General features: G+C 28.4%; 1 protein-coding gene across 1 annotated transcript in view; it reads right to left on the minus strand.

The window, feature by feature from the left end:
* LOC129960529 (exostosin-2-like) overlaps positions 1-16,598 on the minus strand; it is a 34,696-nt gene extending 18,098 nt beyond the window's left edge. Inside the window, exons 1-5 of the mRNA XM_056074019.1 lie at positions 15,548-16,598; positions 12,701-12,907; positions 12,307-12,484; positions 11,401-11,540; positions 4,728-4,953 (exon numbers count right to left, since the gene is read on the minus strand). Coding sequence (XP_055929994.1) covers positions 4,728-4,953; positions 11,401-11,540; positions 12,307-12,484; positions 12,701-12,907; positions 15,548-16,041 — 1,245 coding nt within the window. The 5' untranslated portion in view covers positions 16,042-16,598. The remainder of the gene's footprint in view (positions 1-4,727; positions 4,954-11,400; positions 11,541-12,306; positions 12,485-12,700; positions 12,908-15,547) is intronic.
* Between the last annotated feature and the right edge of the window lie 2,327 nt (positions 16,599-18,925).

Here is an 18,925-nt window from a genome sequence, read left to right on the forward strand (position 1 = left end):
TTTTAAAATAAATATGTTAGTATTTAATTATTGATAGCTGGAATAGTACTCCATTAATGGACAAATGCATAATGAGAAATTGTTGCAAAAACTAAGCACTCTTAAGCACCTTAGCCAAAAAAATTAAGCATCTTGTTACATTCATGGATACATGAACCTGCATATTTGCTAAGCAAAGAATGTTTTCTGTTTTATAATAATGATTGCTTCTATTGAAATTTTTTTAAATAATTAATTTTAAACGTGTATTTTTTGTAACTTTAGTATTTATTTCTGCAACTTTGCAGAAGCATTGTACCGCATCTTCAACTGTAAAATAGTTTTGGTTTTGTAAAAAAAAAAAAAAAAATGCTGCACAGAAATGGGAAAAAAAAAAAATATCACTAACAAAAAAATTAAGTCAATTTTTATAAAATTAACATTAACAATTTTGGATTTTTTCGAGCATTTCTTAAAACTAACAGTTAATTTGGATGGATACATCATTTTGAAAAGCGTCAATATTGATGTCAATGAATCGCATAACTAAAATTTTTGTATCTGATTTTTATAAATGTAGCAACAATTAAAATTCGATATGGCTGGAATGGTAATTTTCTCGCGCGCCATTTCACAATATTTAGCAGTCTAGAACATTGCATTTGAAGCATTACAGGATAGCTACCAATATTAAGTTGGTAAAATTGCAAGAAATTGGCAACAGAACAACACCATGTTGTAATTGAGTTTTTTTAGATTAAATTTTTTGATAGAAAGTAATAGCAGCCGTTTAAAAATGGTCAGATTATAAAAATTTATCTTATCGCTTATTATTTCTGAAGTTTAATAAAGGGCTTTTTTAAACGTTTCAACATTTCGTAAATTTAATAAAAACCCGCTTTTTGACCTATATAAAAAATAAATAAAATTTTCTTAGCTTAACTTCAAAAAGATTTATTATGTATAATAAAAACTGTAATTACATATTTTACGAAGAAATGGAAACGATTTCACAATTCCTATTTTTTATTAAATAACAGAAACTAATTCATGAAGATAAAAGTTAGAGACAAAATGAAATGAAAAATGACAATTAATGCATTTTTTAAATAGCAATTTTTGAAGTTAGCGCAAGGCAATGTATCGCATTGCCTTAAAATTTAACAACATTTATCCAGTAAAGAAATATATACAATAACCTGCTTTAAAAGTTTTGAAATTTAAATTAAAGCAAAGAAAGCTCTTTTTTAAATCATAGCATTAACACGTTTAACATGACTCAACGATTCGATGAAGAAATGACATTATTTTGAATTTCCTTACAATACAAATCATTGTTAGAAATTGTATCCAAGATTATTTTTCCAAAAATTATTAATATTAAAAAAAACACTCATTCATTCAAGCAAAATTGGTATAATTGATAAATCACCTTTTTAAACCTTTAAAACAATGTAAAACAATGTTGTCACGTAAATCTGGAGAAAAAAATAATTCCCCGTGTTTTTCCTGTATATATTCTGTAAAAGAGGAAGAACGCGAATAGCACTCACATACTAATTACAAGAGAATAATAATAACCTCTTATAATCTTTATCAATGGGAAAAAGTAAAAAGTAAAGGAAAGTAAGCAACAATTCATCATTACCTGAAATAGAAGTATATTAAATGAATGTTTATGTTTACAAACAGAAGAAAAAAACAACATTTTCTTTAAAAAGAATTATAGTCTAAACTTTGGCATAAGGAGAAAAAAAAGATATTGCTCATGCTCTCTAATTTAAAGGCACTCAAAATTAAGGACGCCGGTGAAATAAGACTCAAAATAACATTCTTGTTATCATAATACAAACCATTTAAAGATTATTGAACAAGAAACATTACAAAGCCCCCCCCCCCAATTCGTACATTTGACTATCAATTTCTGCAGATTTTTCTGTCATTGGTTTCATTTTCTTTCCTTTCCTTTTTTTTTTTTTTTTTTTTTTTTTTTGAAATAATTTAAATTCCAAAGTTATTTCGCGTTTGATGGATTCTTTTTATTCCTGAACTTTTTTCGACTTTTCTAAAACTTCATAATACCTCATCTGCACTAATTTTGTATACTATAGCAAATCTCTTGATATCGGAACATTGAAGATTCTTCATAAAAGTTTAAGCCTCATACATAGTTCTTAGAACAATTAAAGAATTTTTAAAATGTTTAACAAATATATCTTGCTGATACTAAATCCACTTTCCACAATTGCAATTCAATGTGACAATACAATAATTATTTTTACGACTTCCCAAAAATCAGAAAATTCTTTGGACCTCAAAACTTTAGAATAGAAATAATCTAAACGAATTTCTTCATTAAACGAATTCACTTTGTATTCACTTTTTAGTTTTGTCAGGAAATTATAAACTGGATCTCTGCACTTTCTGAACATGCATTGAAAAAATTTGTATTTGGAATAAAGAAGCAAATTAACAATTCGCTTTTCACATAACACTGCACTGCTTTTCAGTGAATGTGGATTTCAATAAGATACAGCTTTTAAAATAGTAAAATTTTTGGACATATATTAAAATACTTTTATTTTACTTCCCAAATATAAAAAGTACTGTGAAAAAGTGTCTTTGCGCAGTTTTAATAGTCCCCACTAGTATTTATGTAGCTGTAGTCTCTATTACATTTCTTGAATATTAGACTGATGTATGTAGAAAAGGGAAGATATTCTGAGAATGATGTTTTAGTAGCCTGTAATATTCAAGAAATAAAAATTTTGAAAAATCCCTTCTTAGTGGGACTAATATTCAAGAAACAATTTCCTGTACAATTTCATGTTCCTCACGTCAATGGTTTGTGCTGTGCACTGGTCTGTCAATCAGGACAAACTTCTATAGGAATAGAGATTTCATTCGGAAATAGCAACAACAAAAAATTGTAAAAGTTACAAGGGAGAAAAAAAAAAAAAAAAAAAAAAAAAAAACATTAAAAAATGATAAAATCCGAATCCTAAAGAATAAAAGTTTGGAAAATCTTTTATTATCATTATTATTATTATTTCATTTTAAGTACCAGATCTAGCAGGATTTTATATATATATATATATATATATATATATATATATATATATATATATAAACTAAAATTTGTCGATTGGTCCTGCAAATAGCAATTTTCAAACGGGTGCGGACATTTAAAATAAAAACACCATGAAAGAAATCACGATCTTTGAAAACCTACGACTTAAATTTAAAATTTCATCATACTGAATTTTACGCAATCGACTAACACAATTACACACTGCAATAAGTTAGAACTCAATATACGTAGTACAGTAAATCCCTTTAATAAGTTGTTCAAGAATTGCTCCAAAACGAAATATCAACGAGAACGATGATCAAATGTGTAACAGACTAAAGAGACTTCACTGTAAGTATTTTTAGAGCAGTTTCTCCCATTTTCGATGTATCTCTTTGGCACACTAAATTTATCCTGCCGTACAGTTATTTTCCGTTCGTAGGGCCATTCTTTCTTTAATTACACATAAAAATGTTAAACACACATTTATCAGACATAACTAAAACAAATTCTTCACTATTTTTAAATTCTACTGAAATTCAAACTTTTTCCGAATCGCAACAAGTATGGCATAGTGCGTATTTTGTACTGCCTCTTCGGGATAATCTTCCCATTATTTCAATAAATAACAATGCACATTGTTAAAGAAAGAGAGAGTAGTCAAAAAAGTCATTGAGTCTTATCTTAATATGTGTTGGTACCCCTCAAAATGCTTCCTTTGCACTTCTCGAGAAAAGTAAGCACTTTTTAAGGACTTTATTAAGCTAAAAATGGATTTCAAATTCAAGCACTTTTCATGATGCACCTTGAAAAAGAATGATGACAAAATTTGCTTCCTGAACATTAAAATTTTAGAACAAAAATATCATAACTATTTTAAAAATTCACGAGTATTAAGCATTTGGTTAAGAAGCTATATAAAAATTACACCACCTACATAAAAATACAATTATTTGAAGTTATAAATAATCACATGTGACTTATATAACTAGAAGTTCCATGGAGAAAAAAAAAAAAGGTGTAAGTAAGCTTTCAAAAAATCTATGTGACAGAGATGCTTAAAATTAAGAAAATAGATCAGTCGCACCGCATTACATAGTATTCAAGGAAAAAGAAATGGTAATGAAATGTGTCTATTTTGTATCACAGAGTAGGTGTCAAAAGACACAATGGAATTTTAAATTTGCATTGAAAATGCATTATGAATATGAAATTCTACTGTTTATCATTTTGCTTCTAATATGTAATATAAACAAAAATTAATCAATCAAATACTGCTTTAATTCTTTGTTACATAAATGGATAATCATTTAAAAACTTTGACTAGTTATTTTAATGTCCAACTACAAAACACCTTCTTTTCAAAGAATGTTTGATATTTGGATTCTTCGATGAGCGGTAAAATACTGAATATATTTATGGATTCTATGTAATTCGTCGTACTTGGATATTCATTAAACAGCGAAATTTTTTCCAAATTTAATATAATAAATGCCATATCAAATATACGGATAAATATCTATCGTCACATATTATACATTTTATTTGTCCTTTGCCTTATATTTTATTTGAATAATGAGCCTTAAAAATTTTAATGTGCTATTTTGGTACAATCTCTTTAGTTAAATTTTAAATATATATAGTGAATTAAATATGAAAATCGCATTAATAGACATACCTCGCCCGGCGCATTGTTCCAGTCCTCATACGTAAGAGCATGATGTGGAAATATTCTTGAATTCAGCACATTTAAAACAGCATTTGTTATATGAGAAACAGAGCTGAAATACTTTTCCCACAGAAAACAAACTTGGGAGCGCATTTCAGAAATTCGTTCATCAGAGACTGACTTAAGAATGTGTATGAGATCGGCAAGATTTTCTTCGAACACAGATATACTGGCCCTAAAAAAGAGATTACATGAATATAAACAACCACGTACAATTAATTTTTAAGATTGAACATTTTTTCATTAATAATATGCATAACATTTAGATTAGCCCTCATAAAATATCCAGCATTTCGAAAGGTAAGAATTACCAAATAGTTATAAGTAAACATCTTATCGAAATAAACATAGAATATGTCCGTAAATAAGCAATATGGCGTTTTCCAACAACAACAAAATTCAGATTTAAGAGTATATGTTTGAAAACATTATAATCAGATATGTTATCAACTACGACTTTCACAGAAATGGTTTTGTAAAAAAATGGATGTAATTATAAAAAATAACCAATACCCAAATACATGTTTAGAGATACAGCGTTTTTTTACACAAAATGACAGAGAAATTTCTAATATTTTATTCTTTGAAAAATAATTGTTACATTATAAATGGTCTGTTGTGTTCTTTTAATTTAGATCTCTAACACCTACAAAATTACCATCCCATACAAGTATTAAAAATACTGCCATTGATTTATTTGGCAGATTTTTCTGTAAAGTATATTTTGAGAAACATTAACTGAAATTTTGAAAATTAATGGTTAATAAATGCTTTCTATTAACGTTGATACCAAGAAACAAACTAATCGGCAGTATTATATCATTTTTTTAATAATGTATCGCCAAACAAAATATAGTTGCACAATTACTTAAGAATACTATCATTTACAGCTTAAATTAAGGACGATGAGAGTGTATTATTTGAAAATGGAGGCAGCATTGCAAAGTCATGCCACTCGACTGTAAAATCAAAGCAACTATCAACATTATCATTAATGCTATTGTCAAGAGCAAGTTTTCATATAATTGTATGGTATCAATTGGAATAAGACGAATTACTGACTTTGCATTCAGCCATTTTCGCAAATATCCAGATTTATTTGACTTAAGCTACAGTGATATCAAGAATGTTGCTAAATAAAATTATTGGTACTCTAAAATGCGTTAATGAATATTTATTTGATGAAAAAGTTTATCAAAATCTGTGCTCATAAATGCTATTACATGCACAAAATTCCAGAATTTATAATATTATGGAAGAATGAGTATTAAGAAAATTGATTCTTATGGTGTTTCCATCAAAGTAACTATCGTGTGTAAATTTTGCAAACCTTCTTTTGCCATATTCTCCAGTGTGTTTTTCGCTGCAATTCATCAGAACTTGAGAATTACTGCTGGTTATGCATTTTTTTTTTCAACAGCAGAAAATATTAAGCGGAACGAGATTAGGAAAATTAAACTAGTTGTGGAAATACTGGAATTTGATGCCTTTGCAAATACAGACTTGTGAGTCAGTGCATTATTGTGATGAAGCACCCATGACATGACCTTTCAAAGATCTGGTCGCTAGTGTCTCATCGAATAATTAGCATATTCTATAGTTACTACTATGTTGAAAGAATTCTTAGTTACAATAAATTTTCAGTGAAAAGAAAACTGTCAACAATATCTTTTCTTTCGATCAGTCGGTCTTTAACTTATTTAGTCATGTTCAAGACATGTATTTTCACACTGTCTACGCATCAGCGGTTAAATTGGGGAAAGAAATACACACAGAAGCACCAACTCTCATTGTCAGTTATCAAAAGATTTAAAATTTTCGGATCTGAACCCACTGCATTCTCGATATCTCCGCAAATTCGCAGGCTGCCATTCATTTTTTCACCATCAGAATTACAGGAACATTTTTTTTTTTTTGTCCGTGTGATGCGTGCGTGTTCAGTTTATCTGATAAAGTGGCCAGACAATTTCTAATTGAAATAACAAATCACGCAAATTTGCGAGCAGTTATTCGACGGTTGTTCTTCGCAATTTCTGGTACCCAGGTGAACTGGGAACCAGAATTCGGCAGATGTGTGTAATTAATCTTTTCAGTTATAATCTTTAAGAGAACATTTAATAATTCCCTACAAATATTGACATCTTTTGAAGTGTTCAATGAATACTAAGGGTTTACACTGACTCTAATGTAGCCAAAATCTTATTATTATTAATTTTGTATCTGATGAACAGAAGCGGCGTTAGCAAGAGAGCAATTGCCCCCCCCCGTCGACAACTACTTGCCCCCCTCCCCCGTCGACGGGAAACTGAGAGTTTCATCAGCAAAAATCTTCACCATTTCAAAATGGTCGTGGAGAGCTGCACATTACTGAATGATAATTCAAAAGTCACCTTAACGTTAATATACTGCAAACAGTCGAAATATCCAAGTAAAGGTTAAAGAAGTTTGATTATATTTGGCCCAAATAATCGATAAGGTGGCAGGTCAATAAGATGTCCGTTTTGCGGACAATTTTTGATCGATCGACTGAGTACGATGTCTATCGAAAATGATAATTTTGCAGAATTTCAGACATCTGATTCAAATGTTGTTAATTCATCCTTAAAATCTGCACTAGTTTTGGCAATTTACACGACAAGGTGGCAGGTGAATAAGATATCGACAAGATAACAGCACATTTCGCCAACAATTTTTTGGTCGGCTGACTATGAACACAATGCGATGGATGTCGACGACGTTAAGTCCGCAGATTTTTAGACATTTGATTGAAATGTCGTCCATCACGCTTATAATTTACACTAGTTATGGCAATATATCCGAAAGGTGAATGAGATATCGCATTTTGCCAACAAGTTTTGGACAACTGACTATGAACTCGATGTGATGGATGTCGGCGACGTTAAGTACGGAAATTTTCAGACATCTGATTTAAATGTTGTTCAAAGAATAACAGTTCTAAAATTAATCGTCGTTTAATCATCCAAATTTTATTTTCTTAGTCACGAATTGGTAAATTATTTTATTTATTTCACTGTGAAAATTCTCTGAGTAAAATCTAATTAATGGCTAAACTAAATTTAATAAAATAACTTTTCCCTCGACACTTTTGTTCAATATGCATGCTAAGAAAAGACACTTTGCCGTAGCCACATTATGTGAATTCATTATAAATCATCGGAATAAGTAAATTGTATATTTGTAAATTGAGTTTATTTAACAGCAAAATATCTGTTTTTTGAAATCTAATTTGTAAGGCTCCAATCATTACACAAAATATTACATACTGCCATTGATAACAAAAAATAAATATAAATAGTATGGTAGTTCTTTTTAGCTACATTGAAAGAGCTTATCCATGTATGCACTAAATTTAATTAATAAATTACTACCCAAGTTCTTCAGAATCTGCATTCAATATTATAACTATCGAATCGAGGAAATTATTTTTTTCTTTTTCATTTTTTTTTCAGTTACTCTTCGCAACAAAAACTATATAATTTCAGGTACTTCTAAATTTTTAATAGACTTTGGATGTAGATGTCTTGATAAAACGATGATTAAAATAGTTATTCATAGAATATTTATATATAACTTCTTGACGCACGTATTTACTTAATTTCATGATTAGATGGCACATTTAAGACTATTATTATTTAAATACCTAGAATTAATATAAGTGCATTTGAGGTAACGATACGTTTTCAAGTGATTTTTCAACTTTAAATTATTTAATACTTTCACTTAATTGCTGATTTAAAATTAAAAATTTAGTTATTCAATGCGCAAGTCAGACTCGTCATTATATACGAAGGGGTTAAGAAAAACTAATGCATGCAATTGAGAGGATAAAACTCACTTTTTGGGAAGAATAAGCTTGCAATAAATTCAAGGAAAAAAAGTACTTAACCATAAGAACATGTGCCTAAATATGAAGATGGGGGAGTTCCTATTCAGGATCTAATAGTTTTTTTTAATAAAATGCATTGGTTTTTTAAGCTTAAATATACATTAAAAATATATATACATGGGGAATCTAATATTCAAGTAGTCCTTTTTCACAAATACATTTCTCGTATCTTATATAAAATAGCAAATTTGTACATACATTTACAAAATATTTTTTCCGACCTTCTTAATAAACAACAATATAACAACATCTTTTCCGCATTCCATATTTTTCGTGTCCAAACTATAGAAAATTTTTGCTGTGAACGCGCGCTTATTCACCTCGGATTCGAAATATATCTGAATTTCTGCTCGTCGTTGCACTCCTTAATTAAAAATTATTTTAAATAAAAAACTAAGCCAAAAAAAAAAACTATTTCTGGCGAAAACATTGAATTTGTTTTATTTATTACCTTGAATTTCTAAAAAGTTTCTTTTATAAAACTTTTAGAATTTAGTTTCTACATTCATTTTATACAGTTTCCATGATAAGAGCACGCATTTGTTCATTCCGCATGACACATCATTCTGCATAATCTGCGTTTCTATCTATATATTACAATCTGGAATGAAATATAATCATATTTTTTTTCTAAAATTAGATCTCATTGCAATGAAATCTCAAAGGTCTCATAAAAAATAGACACTGATATAGAAAATCTTTTGATGGTCAGTAAAAGAAACTTAGAATACTTTTTTACAAACATCTTTGCAAATTTTTAACAATGAAAGAAAGAAATTTGAATAAAAAAAGAAGATACATAATACTTTTCTTTTTAATTAAATGCAAAAAAGCCATTTTGAAGATAAATTAGAGAATTATGCTTACCCCCCTGTCGGTTTGCCTTGCCCCCCACCCGTCGACAGACCTCTGCAAATGGGCTAATTTTCTTGAATTCAACTTTAGTAACATATGCTTAGAAAATATTCCTAGAGTAGAAGTAAATTCACTGACTGTTGTGGTTATAGATTTTTAGACAAGAAATGGAAACTTATTGTTAAAGGATTTATTAGTGCCAGACCAACTGTTTCCATTGGCAATTACGTATTTCCCCCCCCCACACACACACACATATTATGTGCTTGCAGCGACAGTATTTCCCCTATCGGTGATTTTTGGTTTATTAATAATTTTTTTTTCTTGATAAATCAAAACCGTATACTTTAATGTGTATGGTGACCAAATTTTGTTATATTTCGTCCAGTACATAACAGCTACAGGGCTCTGAACACCTCCTGTTATTTCTTCATCACCCTGTATGTATATATATATATATATATATATATATATATATATAAATAAATAAATAATAGCATCCCTAAGGTCGGTCCACCAGGTGTACATCTTATGAGTAGACTAGAAAATGTAATAATATGATGAAGTCTGTAAGTAAAGAATGAACATTTTATCCTTTCCTGTTTTAAAAATGAAATATTTTATTTATTTATTTACTCAGGGTGTGTAGTTAGAAACTGCTGCAAAATTTCATGACACTATGCACCCTGTTACTAATAGCTCTGCTTCATATTAATGGTCAGGACCACAAAATTCAAAGAGTGATCATGCATATGCACATGCAAAATACACATTGCTTTAACACAATTTATAACTAGTATTATGTTTTTAATATTATAATTGCACATATGTAATTTCTTTACATCATGTTTCTCTAACAACTTATTTTGAAGAAAAAATATTTTAAAAAAATATTTTAAAATTTAGATGAACTAAAATTTCATTTTCTCTTTTAATAGCAAATCCTTTTAATGATTAATTTCTACTAATTTTATCTGATTTATTCAATATGAGAGTTAAAATTCGTGGAAAGAAAGCCATTCTGTTTTATATTAAAATCACTTCAGCTGAAAAAAAAAAAAATATTTACTCAATAGTTATTTTATAATGGCTGTTTTGGTTTATATTTTAACAAGAGTACAACAATAATTATAAAATTTAAATCCTTCCCACAATAATATAAATTTATATCCCTCAAATAGTGGATATCACTTGATCATTAAGGAAATTTTGCAGTTATTTTTTAAATATGTTGAAAACTAATGTAGATATTAAAACAATTTTTTTTTTTTTAAATTTCACCTTAATTTTGCTCTCACATGAAATATTAATTTGCAATAAATTTACATCTTTTTTCACAAATCATATTAGAAAGTTTATAAAAAATATAAAATTATTTTTAATTATAAATCGATTTTATGTTGAAAGATTAAAATCTTTTAGCGAGCAAAAAACATTTTGCAAAATATATAACGAATTGCTAATATTTCATTAAAATTTATATAGCATTTAAAATTGGAAGTACTATTTTCAAATCCTTTGAGCCCTCAAAGTTTTCATTGAAATGGTTTTTCCAATAACAAAATTAATTGTGGGCTAATTTTATGGATACTAAAATAACTTAGTAAAAATAATAATAATAATTTGTTGAAGTTGTCCATTTGAATAATTTTCATCAGTATCAATCTTGTGAAGTTGTAATAAGAAATACTCAAGTTATAAAGGGCATGTCATTTATTTTGTTGCTAACAGGACACCATTGATAAATAACTTATTTATTTCCTGTGTTTCCCCAAAAATGTTTGTGCAACCCACATCCCACTATTATTTACTAATAAAGCACCAGTTTTTCATTAAATTGTATATAAAAGAATTCCTTACCTCTGCCAATCAATGCTCTCAGCAAAAGGCAAAACATAGCCATCTGCAACTATTACAGGAATACAGCCAGCTTTCATGGCATCAGACAGAACTGTTTGTCCCAATCGAGCTCCACGTATGATCAAACAAAAGGTAGATTCCTAAATGTAATATTTAATATCAGTTTCCCCCCCTCTATTTACAGAGTAGGACAAGAAATAGCTAAAAGAATACAACTACTGAATTTGTCTGCATTTCAGTATTTTACAATATTTATTTGCTTACAACCAGATATAACAATTTCATAAAAATTTAGTAGAAAACTTATGATTATTATCAGACTAGTTTTAAAACGAAAAATTGGGAGTTGTACATTCTGCTTGATTTTCTTGCTAAACTTTTTCTTTTTAAATCAAATAGTTCTGTGTAAGAAGGATGATTCGAAAGATTTTCGTAAATGAGCAACTCTGATTATTATTATTATTTATAGAGAATTTTCAAACAGTATTAAAATTAATATTATATCAAATAAATATTTACATTACATAAAAAAATGCTACTTTTTTTTTAACTTCAAGTTTTTTTTTAAACATTCAAACAACCATAATAAAATATATTTTAAATCTTTATTGGGAAACACATTCTTTAAGTGATTACATTTTAAAATGTTTAGAGTATTACAGTAGAAAAGAAAACTTTACATGGCAACTTTTTTCAGCTATAGTGAGACTTCATCAAACTGTCTAAGAAATAAAATATTAAACTTTGCCTTCCTTAAAAGGAATAGAGAACAACTTTATACTTTTCTGATACCCCACTCTTTTTATTCCTTCAGTGAATTCTGGGTCAAGCATATGAATTAATGTACAAAAAACATAAATGTAACAATACCTTATTATATATAACATAAAATGCAATTTGATATACCTCAAGAACTTCAGGATATGAGAATGTTTCACCACCTCTGCAACGTAAAGTTATATTTCCTTGTGAACATCGATTGAGAACAAGTAATTCAGGATGTTCCTCTGCAAGATCTTCAAGTTCATTTCGATATTCAAAGTGAATATTATTTTGAGCAGATGTTGCCAAATATTGTCTTGAGCTGTAAAAGTAAAGAGTACTTGAATAATTACAGGTTAAATAATATGTTATTTAATGTCTTTCTTTATATTTGGAATTAATTTGTTTTAACAATTAGGAGTCATAACACCAAACTACCAAGACAGGATAGTTAGTAATTTTTAAAAGCACATCTAGGTTTGGAAATGAAAAATTTACTTGCATTTTATACATATCAAAATGAACATTATATACTTACCCTTCTTTGCAAGTTGTCAAATCAAATGGATGTCCAAGCAAACTGAAAACTGGGATGCTGATATCATGTGTTTTACGGTACGTCCAAGTAGAAAATCCAGCTCCAGCAATCATTGCATGATCTAAATCTATTTCAAGCACAGGATTATAATCAGGAACACTGCCAGGTAAAAAGTTGAATAGCAGATGATTGATTCCGGAGTTCCAACTAAGTAATAGAAAAAGAAACTATTATAAATTTTACTAACACATTTAGGCTAACTAATGGATCTTAATACATATAAAAAAAAACTGAATAAAATGAGGTATTGAAGTAATATTTCTTTCTGACCAAAGAATAAAAATTTTAAAATGTGTATTTAGAAAAACAAATGTGTTAAAAAAAACAATATTATTTATTAGAAATAATTTTACATCTATTTGATGCATTATCTTGCAATTATCATGTTTTTTTTTTCTAATGCTAAACTACTGGGCTCAGTTTATATATAAACTCACTACACCTCACAAAAAACATAGATATATTTACTTTAGCCAAACACAAGCAAAAAATCATTAAATATAACCACATACAGCTCTTTTTATTTCTTAAGTTTGAGAAATTTATTTTTTTAAGAAATGATTTTTTTCTTGTGTGAAAATGAGTTTCATTTTTTAAATAGTTTATTATTGCTGGTTTGCAGCAGCAGATGAAGAAATACTAAGCAGCCAAGCTGTTGGAGTTTATACAAGTTTGAAATTTGCTGTATAAGAATTTCTCTTCCCATTTATCTTTCAAGCAAAAATAAAATGTCACAGAAAAAATAAGACCAACACATAAACAGATTGTATAAATGACAACAAATGTATAGGAAAAAATTGTAAGATTTAGATAGAGTTACTAGAGCTAAAATTATCATCATCTGTATCTTTCTTCATAGTAACTGAATTGGAAAACATTCTGTTTTACCTTGGAATATTTTCATTCTTATAAAGACAAATTTTAAAGCTAAAGGATTTTTTTTTCCAAAATTTTTATTTCAACTTATACATCAGTTTCGAATTTTGGAAAAATTTTTGAAGGAAAAAATGTATTTTTGGTTTATACATGGATCAGCTCATATTCAATATCTTCAGAATAGATTCTACAATTCCTATGGTACACTGAAAAAAAGAGAGCTTTTCTTATAAAAAGACCCATTTTGAAAACAGCCCATTTGAAAAACTAGCTCAATATAACCCTCTCTAGCAATAATAAATATCCTTAAACATGAATTATAACATTATTTCAAAAGACTATTTAGGATAATTAATTCTTACTATTCAATTTAAATAATACATACATATTATATATATATATATATATTTACTTTTATAAAGTATAACAGTTTTTGGGACATAATTTATCAATGGCAAGTAATAAATATTAACTGAAGGAAATAATGGTATTGCAAAAGCAAGTGACACTCAGATCACAATTTCTTGAACCCTGTCATTAGTAGCTTAGCGAATGTAAATGAAACCTGGAGAATTGTATTATTTCCATATTACTATTTCACTAAATTTGAAAACAAAAAGTGAGTGATATATATATATATATACAAATGCCATGATGCCCTCCTAGACTTACACACCCCTCAAGCAAGTAAGAAATCAATATTCAAAGTAATATTTCTTACTTAAACAGTTTCTACCTACAAGGTAAACATTACACTTTAAAGTTTACGCAAAACTATTCTCTAATTACAAGAACTTTATTCAGCCATGTGGTTAAGGTCTATAATGCTCTACATACTATAACCAGTGGGAGTGGTCTTCAAGAAACTTCCTCGTATACTCTCCAATAAAAGTCTTATCCCCTCCCCTCCCATAAAAATGTGAACCTTGGGTAAGGATGTGAATGCCTTTCATGGTATTGTTGAACAATTGGCACAATCGTTGGTATAAATCTAGCAATTCTACTGAATCTATCATATAAATATTTTCTTTTCTGCCATTTTCCTAATTGATTAAAATCAAACCCAAACAATTTAAACTACAGTAGTAGACACACAATCACATACTGAATTACACTAATTTACGTCATTGTGTTTACATACACTCAAACGTATAGATTGACAAATGGTTAACCCTTAGATAAATTAAATTAAAAATTTGGTAAGAATCTACATTTCAGATGCTAAACCTGTGTACCAAATTTTATCTTTCTAGATCTTTAAATTTCATAGCTATTGAGTACTTCACTTGTATTCAAACAGTCAGACTGACAGACTTTCTCTGAATGGATTTCATTCCAAATTTGATAGGAGTTTAAAAATTTGGTTCAAAGTTCAAGTAACAAATTTCATCTGTCTAGTTCAGTATTTTTGAATTATTAAGTTCAGAGATAGATGGATAGACAGACACAGACATAACCCTAAAAATAGATTTTCAAACTCAGGAAGATCTGAAATGTGGAGATTCATTGAAACTTTAAATTTTTTCACAACTACAATAATTTCTCTATACTTTATATACAATAAAGTAAAAGAAAAAAATATACTTTCTTCACTGTGATTTCACTAAACTTCAGATGGAATGATTAAATTCCTTACCCTTATTTCATCAATATTGTAATTTAGTATAAATACGTAAAAAATTTTTATCAGAGAAAGTCAGAAAAAGTTATATCATTAATATGTATTATAATTAAGACCTATCTTGGCAGATGAATTTTACAGAATTCATATTTTTGAATTTGATGAAAAAAGATTAAAATTATATTAAATGACATGCATGATATTATAAAGTGTCATTTATAGACAAAAACATATTTAACAATTTTGGAAAGTTACATTACTCATTCAACAACACATTTTGCAGTACTTACTATGGCAACGACGACAAAATTTGAGAAGTTTCCTTCAAACGTACATTATTTTGATTTAAAAGATCAAGTGAAGGAACAAATATACATGCTTTCTTTGGATCTTTTTCATAGTATGGACTATTATATATAGTTCGCAAAATTTCTATGAATTCAATAGAAAAGGGCACAGAAATAGGCACTCCTTTATCATCAACAAAATTTTTAATAGGATATATATAGACAGATAGTTTCTTCCCAGAATAGCCACATTTGAACACATCAAAGCAATTGAAGAAATTGCAATCTCGATCCCGACTTTTAGCTTGCACAGCTGAGGAAACTATTTGAATTTCAGGAGAATTTTCCACATAACGAAATGCAAATAATTCTTCTCCTTGTTTAATATTCCATGGTCTGAGTGTCAGCAATGTTACTAACACCAATACAATAATAAATGTACATGTCAAATTATAAAAAAGTACATTCTTTGTCCGCTGTATTCGATTGAAACTCATTGTATCTTTTAAAAGAGTACCGGTACAAAAAATGTAAAAATTTATATCAAATTAACAAGAAAATTAAATTTTGCTTTCCGATATCGAAATTTTAAAGTAATAAACTGTTTGAAATTTTAACTAGATTGTCCACATCTCCATATATTTATTAGCTTCCATTGTTGAAACTGAATGATAGTTTGGTGGTTGGAAAAAGACAGTAAAAGCAGTTATGCTCTACACAATGATACATTTATGATTAATATATTTTGAAGAACAGGATTTCATTGCTTGCAAATGCACATGAGGAATTGTTTGATTTCCCGTGATTTTGGCAGGAGCTGTCAGATGATTCTGAATTGCTACGAAATAACAACCAAAGTAAGTCTACACCTTGGCCAGAATTCTAGACGCTTTAATTTGAAAAGATGAGTAGAGATAAAGACTGTTATTCTCTGTTTTCAAATGTAGACAATAAATAAATTTGTTAATACATATAGCAAAGGAATCGCAAAGTGTAGAAAGTCTAAATTCACTTTGAATTGCAGAACTACCGACTGCTTACTTTCGTTCTAGTAGGTAAATGAATAAACAACAATAAAACTGTTGCCACTTTTAGCTAACTGAGAATTGTTTCCCCACTGATTTGTCTTCAATCAATGGAGCGTAGAGATGCATAATCTACGATTTTTTGAATAACAAATAATATTGCTATTGTTATTTTTAAATATGCGTTCCAAATATCTGTTATTTCAATCATATTATTAATTAAAAATTATTACCTAATATTAAATATAAAATTTATTAATTGTAATTAATACTTAATTTACTAATTTAATTAACGTGTGATTGAATTAATTTATCTGTTTCAGCTTACTTCTTAAATTTTTTTTCTCAAAACTATTTATTTAATTTATTTATTAGAGTGAACCATTTTCTGGAAAAGATGAGTTAAAAATATATGTCATTTCTTTAAAATGTTTACTTTAGTCCTATATTCTACCAATGGATGGCGCCAGCAGTAAACAGAGTACATGTAATTAAAGTCAATCATGTCACGAGCAATTAAAAATGATCTGTATGGAATAGTGCATCATCAAATACGAATATCGGTCACTCCCGTAAAGTGGAGCGGTGACTTCGCACTTTCCAGTAAAGCCTCGCACTTTCCGGTGAAATCACCGCTCCGATAAATTTCAGTGATATGCAATTCAATGATACGATACGATAATTCCAATAACCGGTCCGTTCACTTTTCAATCCAATCACAGATTTCTTTCGAGAGCTTCCATTGGACAGATCGTATCGTCACCGCTCCGGCAAATTTCAGTGATATCGTATCGATTGTTAGTTTCTATCGTGATCCCAAACCTGTAATCGAAATATCATCAGTAAGATCGTAAGAAGGATTTGAATCACACCCCTCTTTGAAAAGTATTGATCACTTGTATTTGTGACTTTTTGATATTGGTTACGTAATAACTGCTCTGAAAATATTCGTCATCCCTAATGGAGCGTAGAAGATAGGAGGAAAGCTTCGAAAATTCACTTCTGATTGACCAATCCCAGCTCACGAAAGTATTCCGCTATGAATATGAGCAATGTAATCGTACATATGATTGGCTAACGTGCAAACATGACTGATTGTGTCTGTTTACATTCGGAGATAAACAAAAAACGTATGTTCGATTCTCTCTGATTAATCTTTAAATCACTGCTATATCTGGTCTAAAATAATGGTTTGAATTTACACAGAAGTATGAAAGAGTTTCTTAGCAAGTGTTGATATATGTAAGATAGTAAACATAAAAATGCAGTTCTTTTTATCATGTTCATAATGTTATTCCATTTCCATTAACTTTAAAATTTTCAGTAACATGTGAAATGATTATAATTTAAAGTACATTTGTATGTATTACCAAATAAGTATTATATTTAGATTAATGATTTTTTAAAAATTCATTTCAAAGATTTTATTTTCTAGTGATTTTTTTCTTTCAGAACATGCAAAGAATGATTTCTATCAATATCATGTTTTCACAAGTATTGAGTCATCATTTTTAACAATGATCATCATCTTCACATTTAACTATCAGAACTTTATTTCTGCGGATATCCATATTTCCTCAATTTTACTTTCGTCTCTTTTTTTTATTATTTTTTTCCCTTGTTTCAATAATACTTCCTTCCCTTGAGCCCAAATAATTGTTGACATTCTTATTAATTCCTGTTTTACCTAATTGCTACATGACAAGGCTTAAAAAGCATTGCTTTTTTTTGTTGTTGTTTATTTATTTATTTTGCATTCAAATGGAATATGGAGGGGAAAAAAAATACTCATATATTAAACACATTCAAAGTGAAAAGAAAAATTTGGATTTTGAAAACATAAAACCAATACTTTTTTTTTTTTTTTTACTTCTTAAAATCAACTACATAGACTCAGACATTGATTTCTATTATATAGCAATTGCAGCAGAATTAGTCAAGCAAATGTCTTTCTCAAACTGTAATGCCAAGACAATTTGTGCAATCCTTAATTGCAATTCTTTCGATATAAATTATCAAGATCAAGCAACTCATATATGTGAGAATTTTCGAATTGTTTGTGTGTGAATTTACATTGAAATATTTCAATACCATCTACTTTTACTTTATTTAATAGTGAATTTTAAAATATATCCAAATTTCAATAAAACGCATATTTCTAATAACATGTTTTCCGTATTTTACTCACTATTTTGCAATACATATATATAATGTAATTTTAAATAGCCATGTTATATTTCTTCAAAAGAATTTTGAGCATATTTTTTTTCTGAATTGATTTGAATTAGTTCTTTCAATAATATGTATATCTAATACAAAAACTTTCATTTTTCATGAAGGTAAAATATGCCAGTCT

The sequence above is a fragment of the Argiope bruennichi genome, chromosome X2 (genome assembly GCF_947563725.1).
Source record: "Argiope bruennichi chromosome X2, qqArgBrue1.1, whole genome shotgun sequence".
NCBI classification, from domain to species: domain Eukaryota; kingdom Metazoa; phylum Arthropoda; class Arachnida; order Araneae; family Araneidae; genus Argiope; species Argiope bruennichi.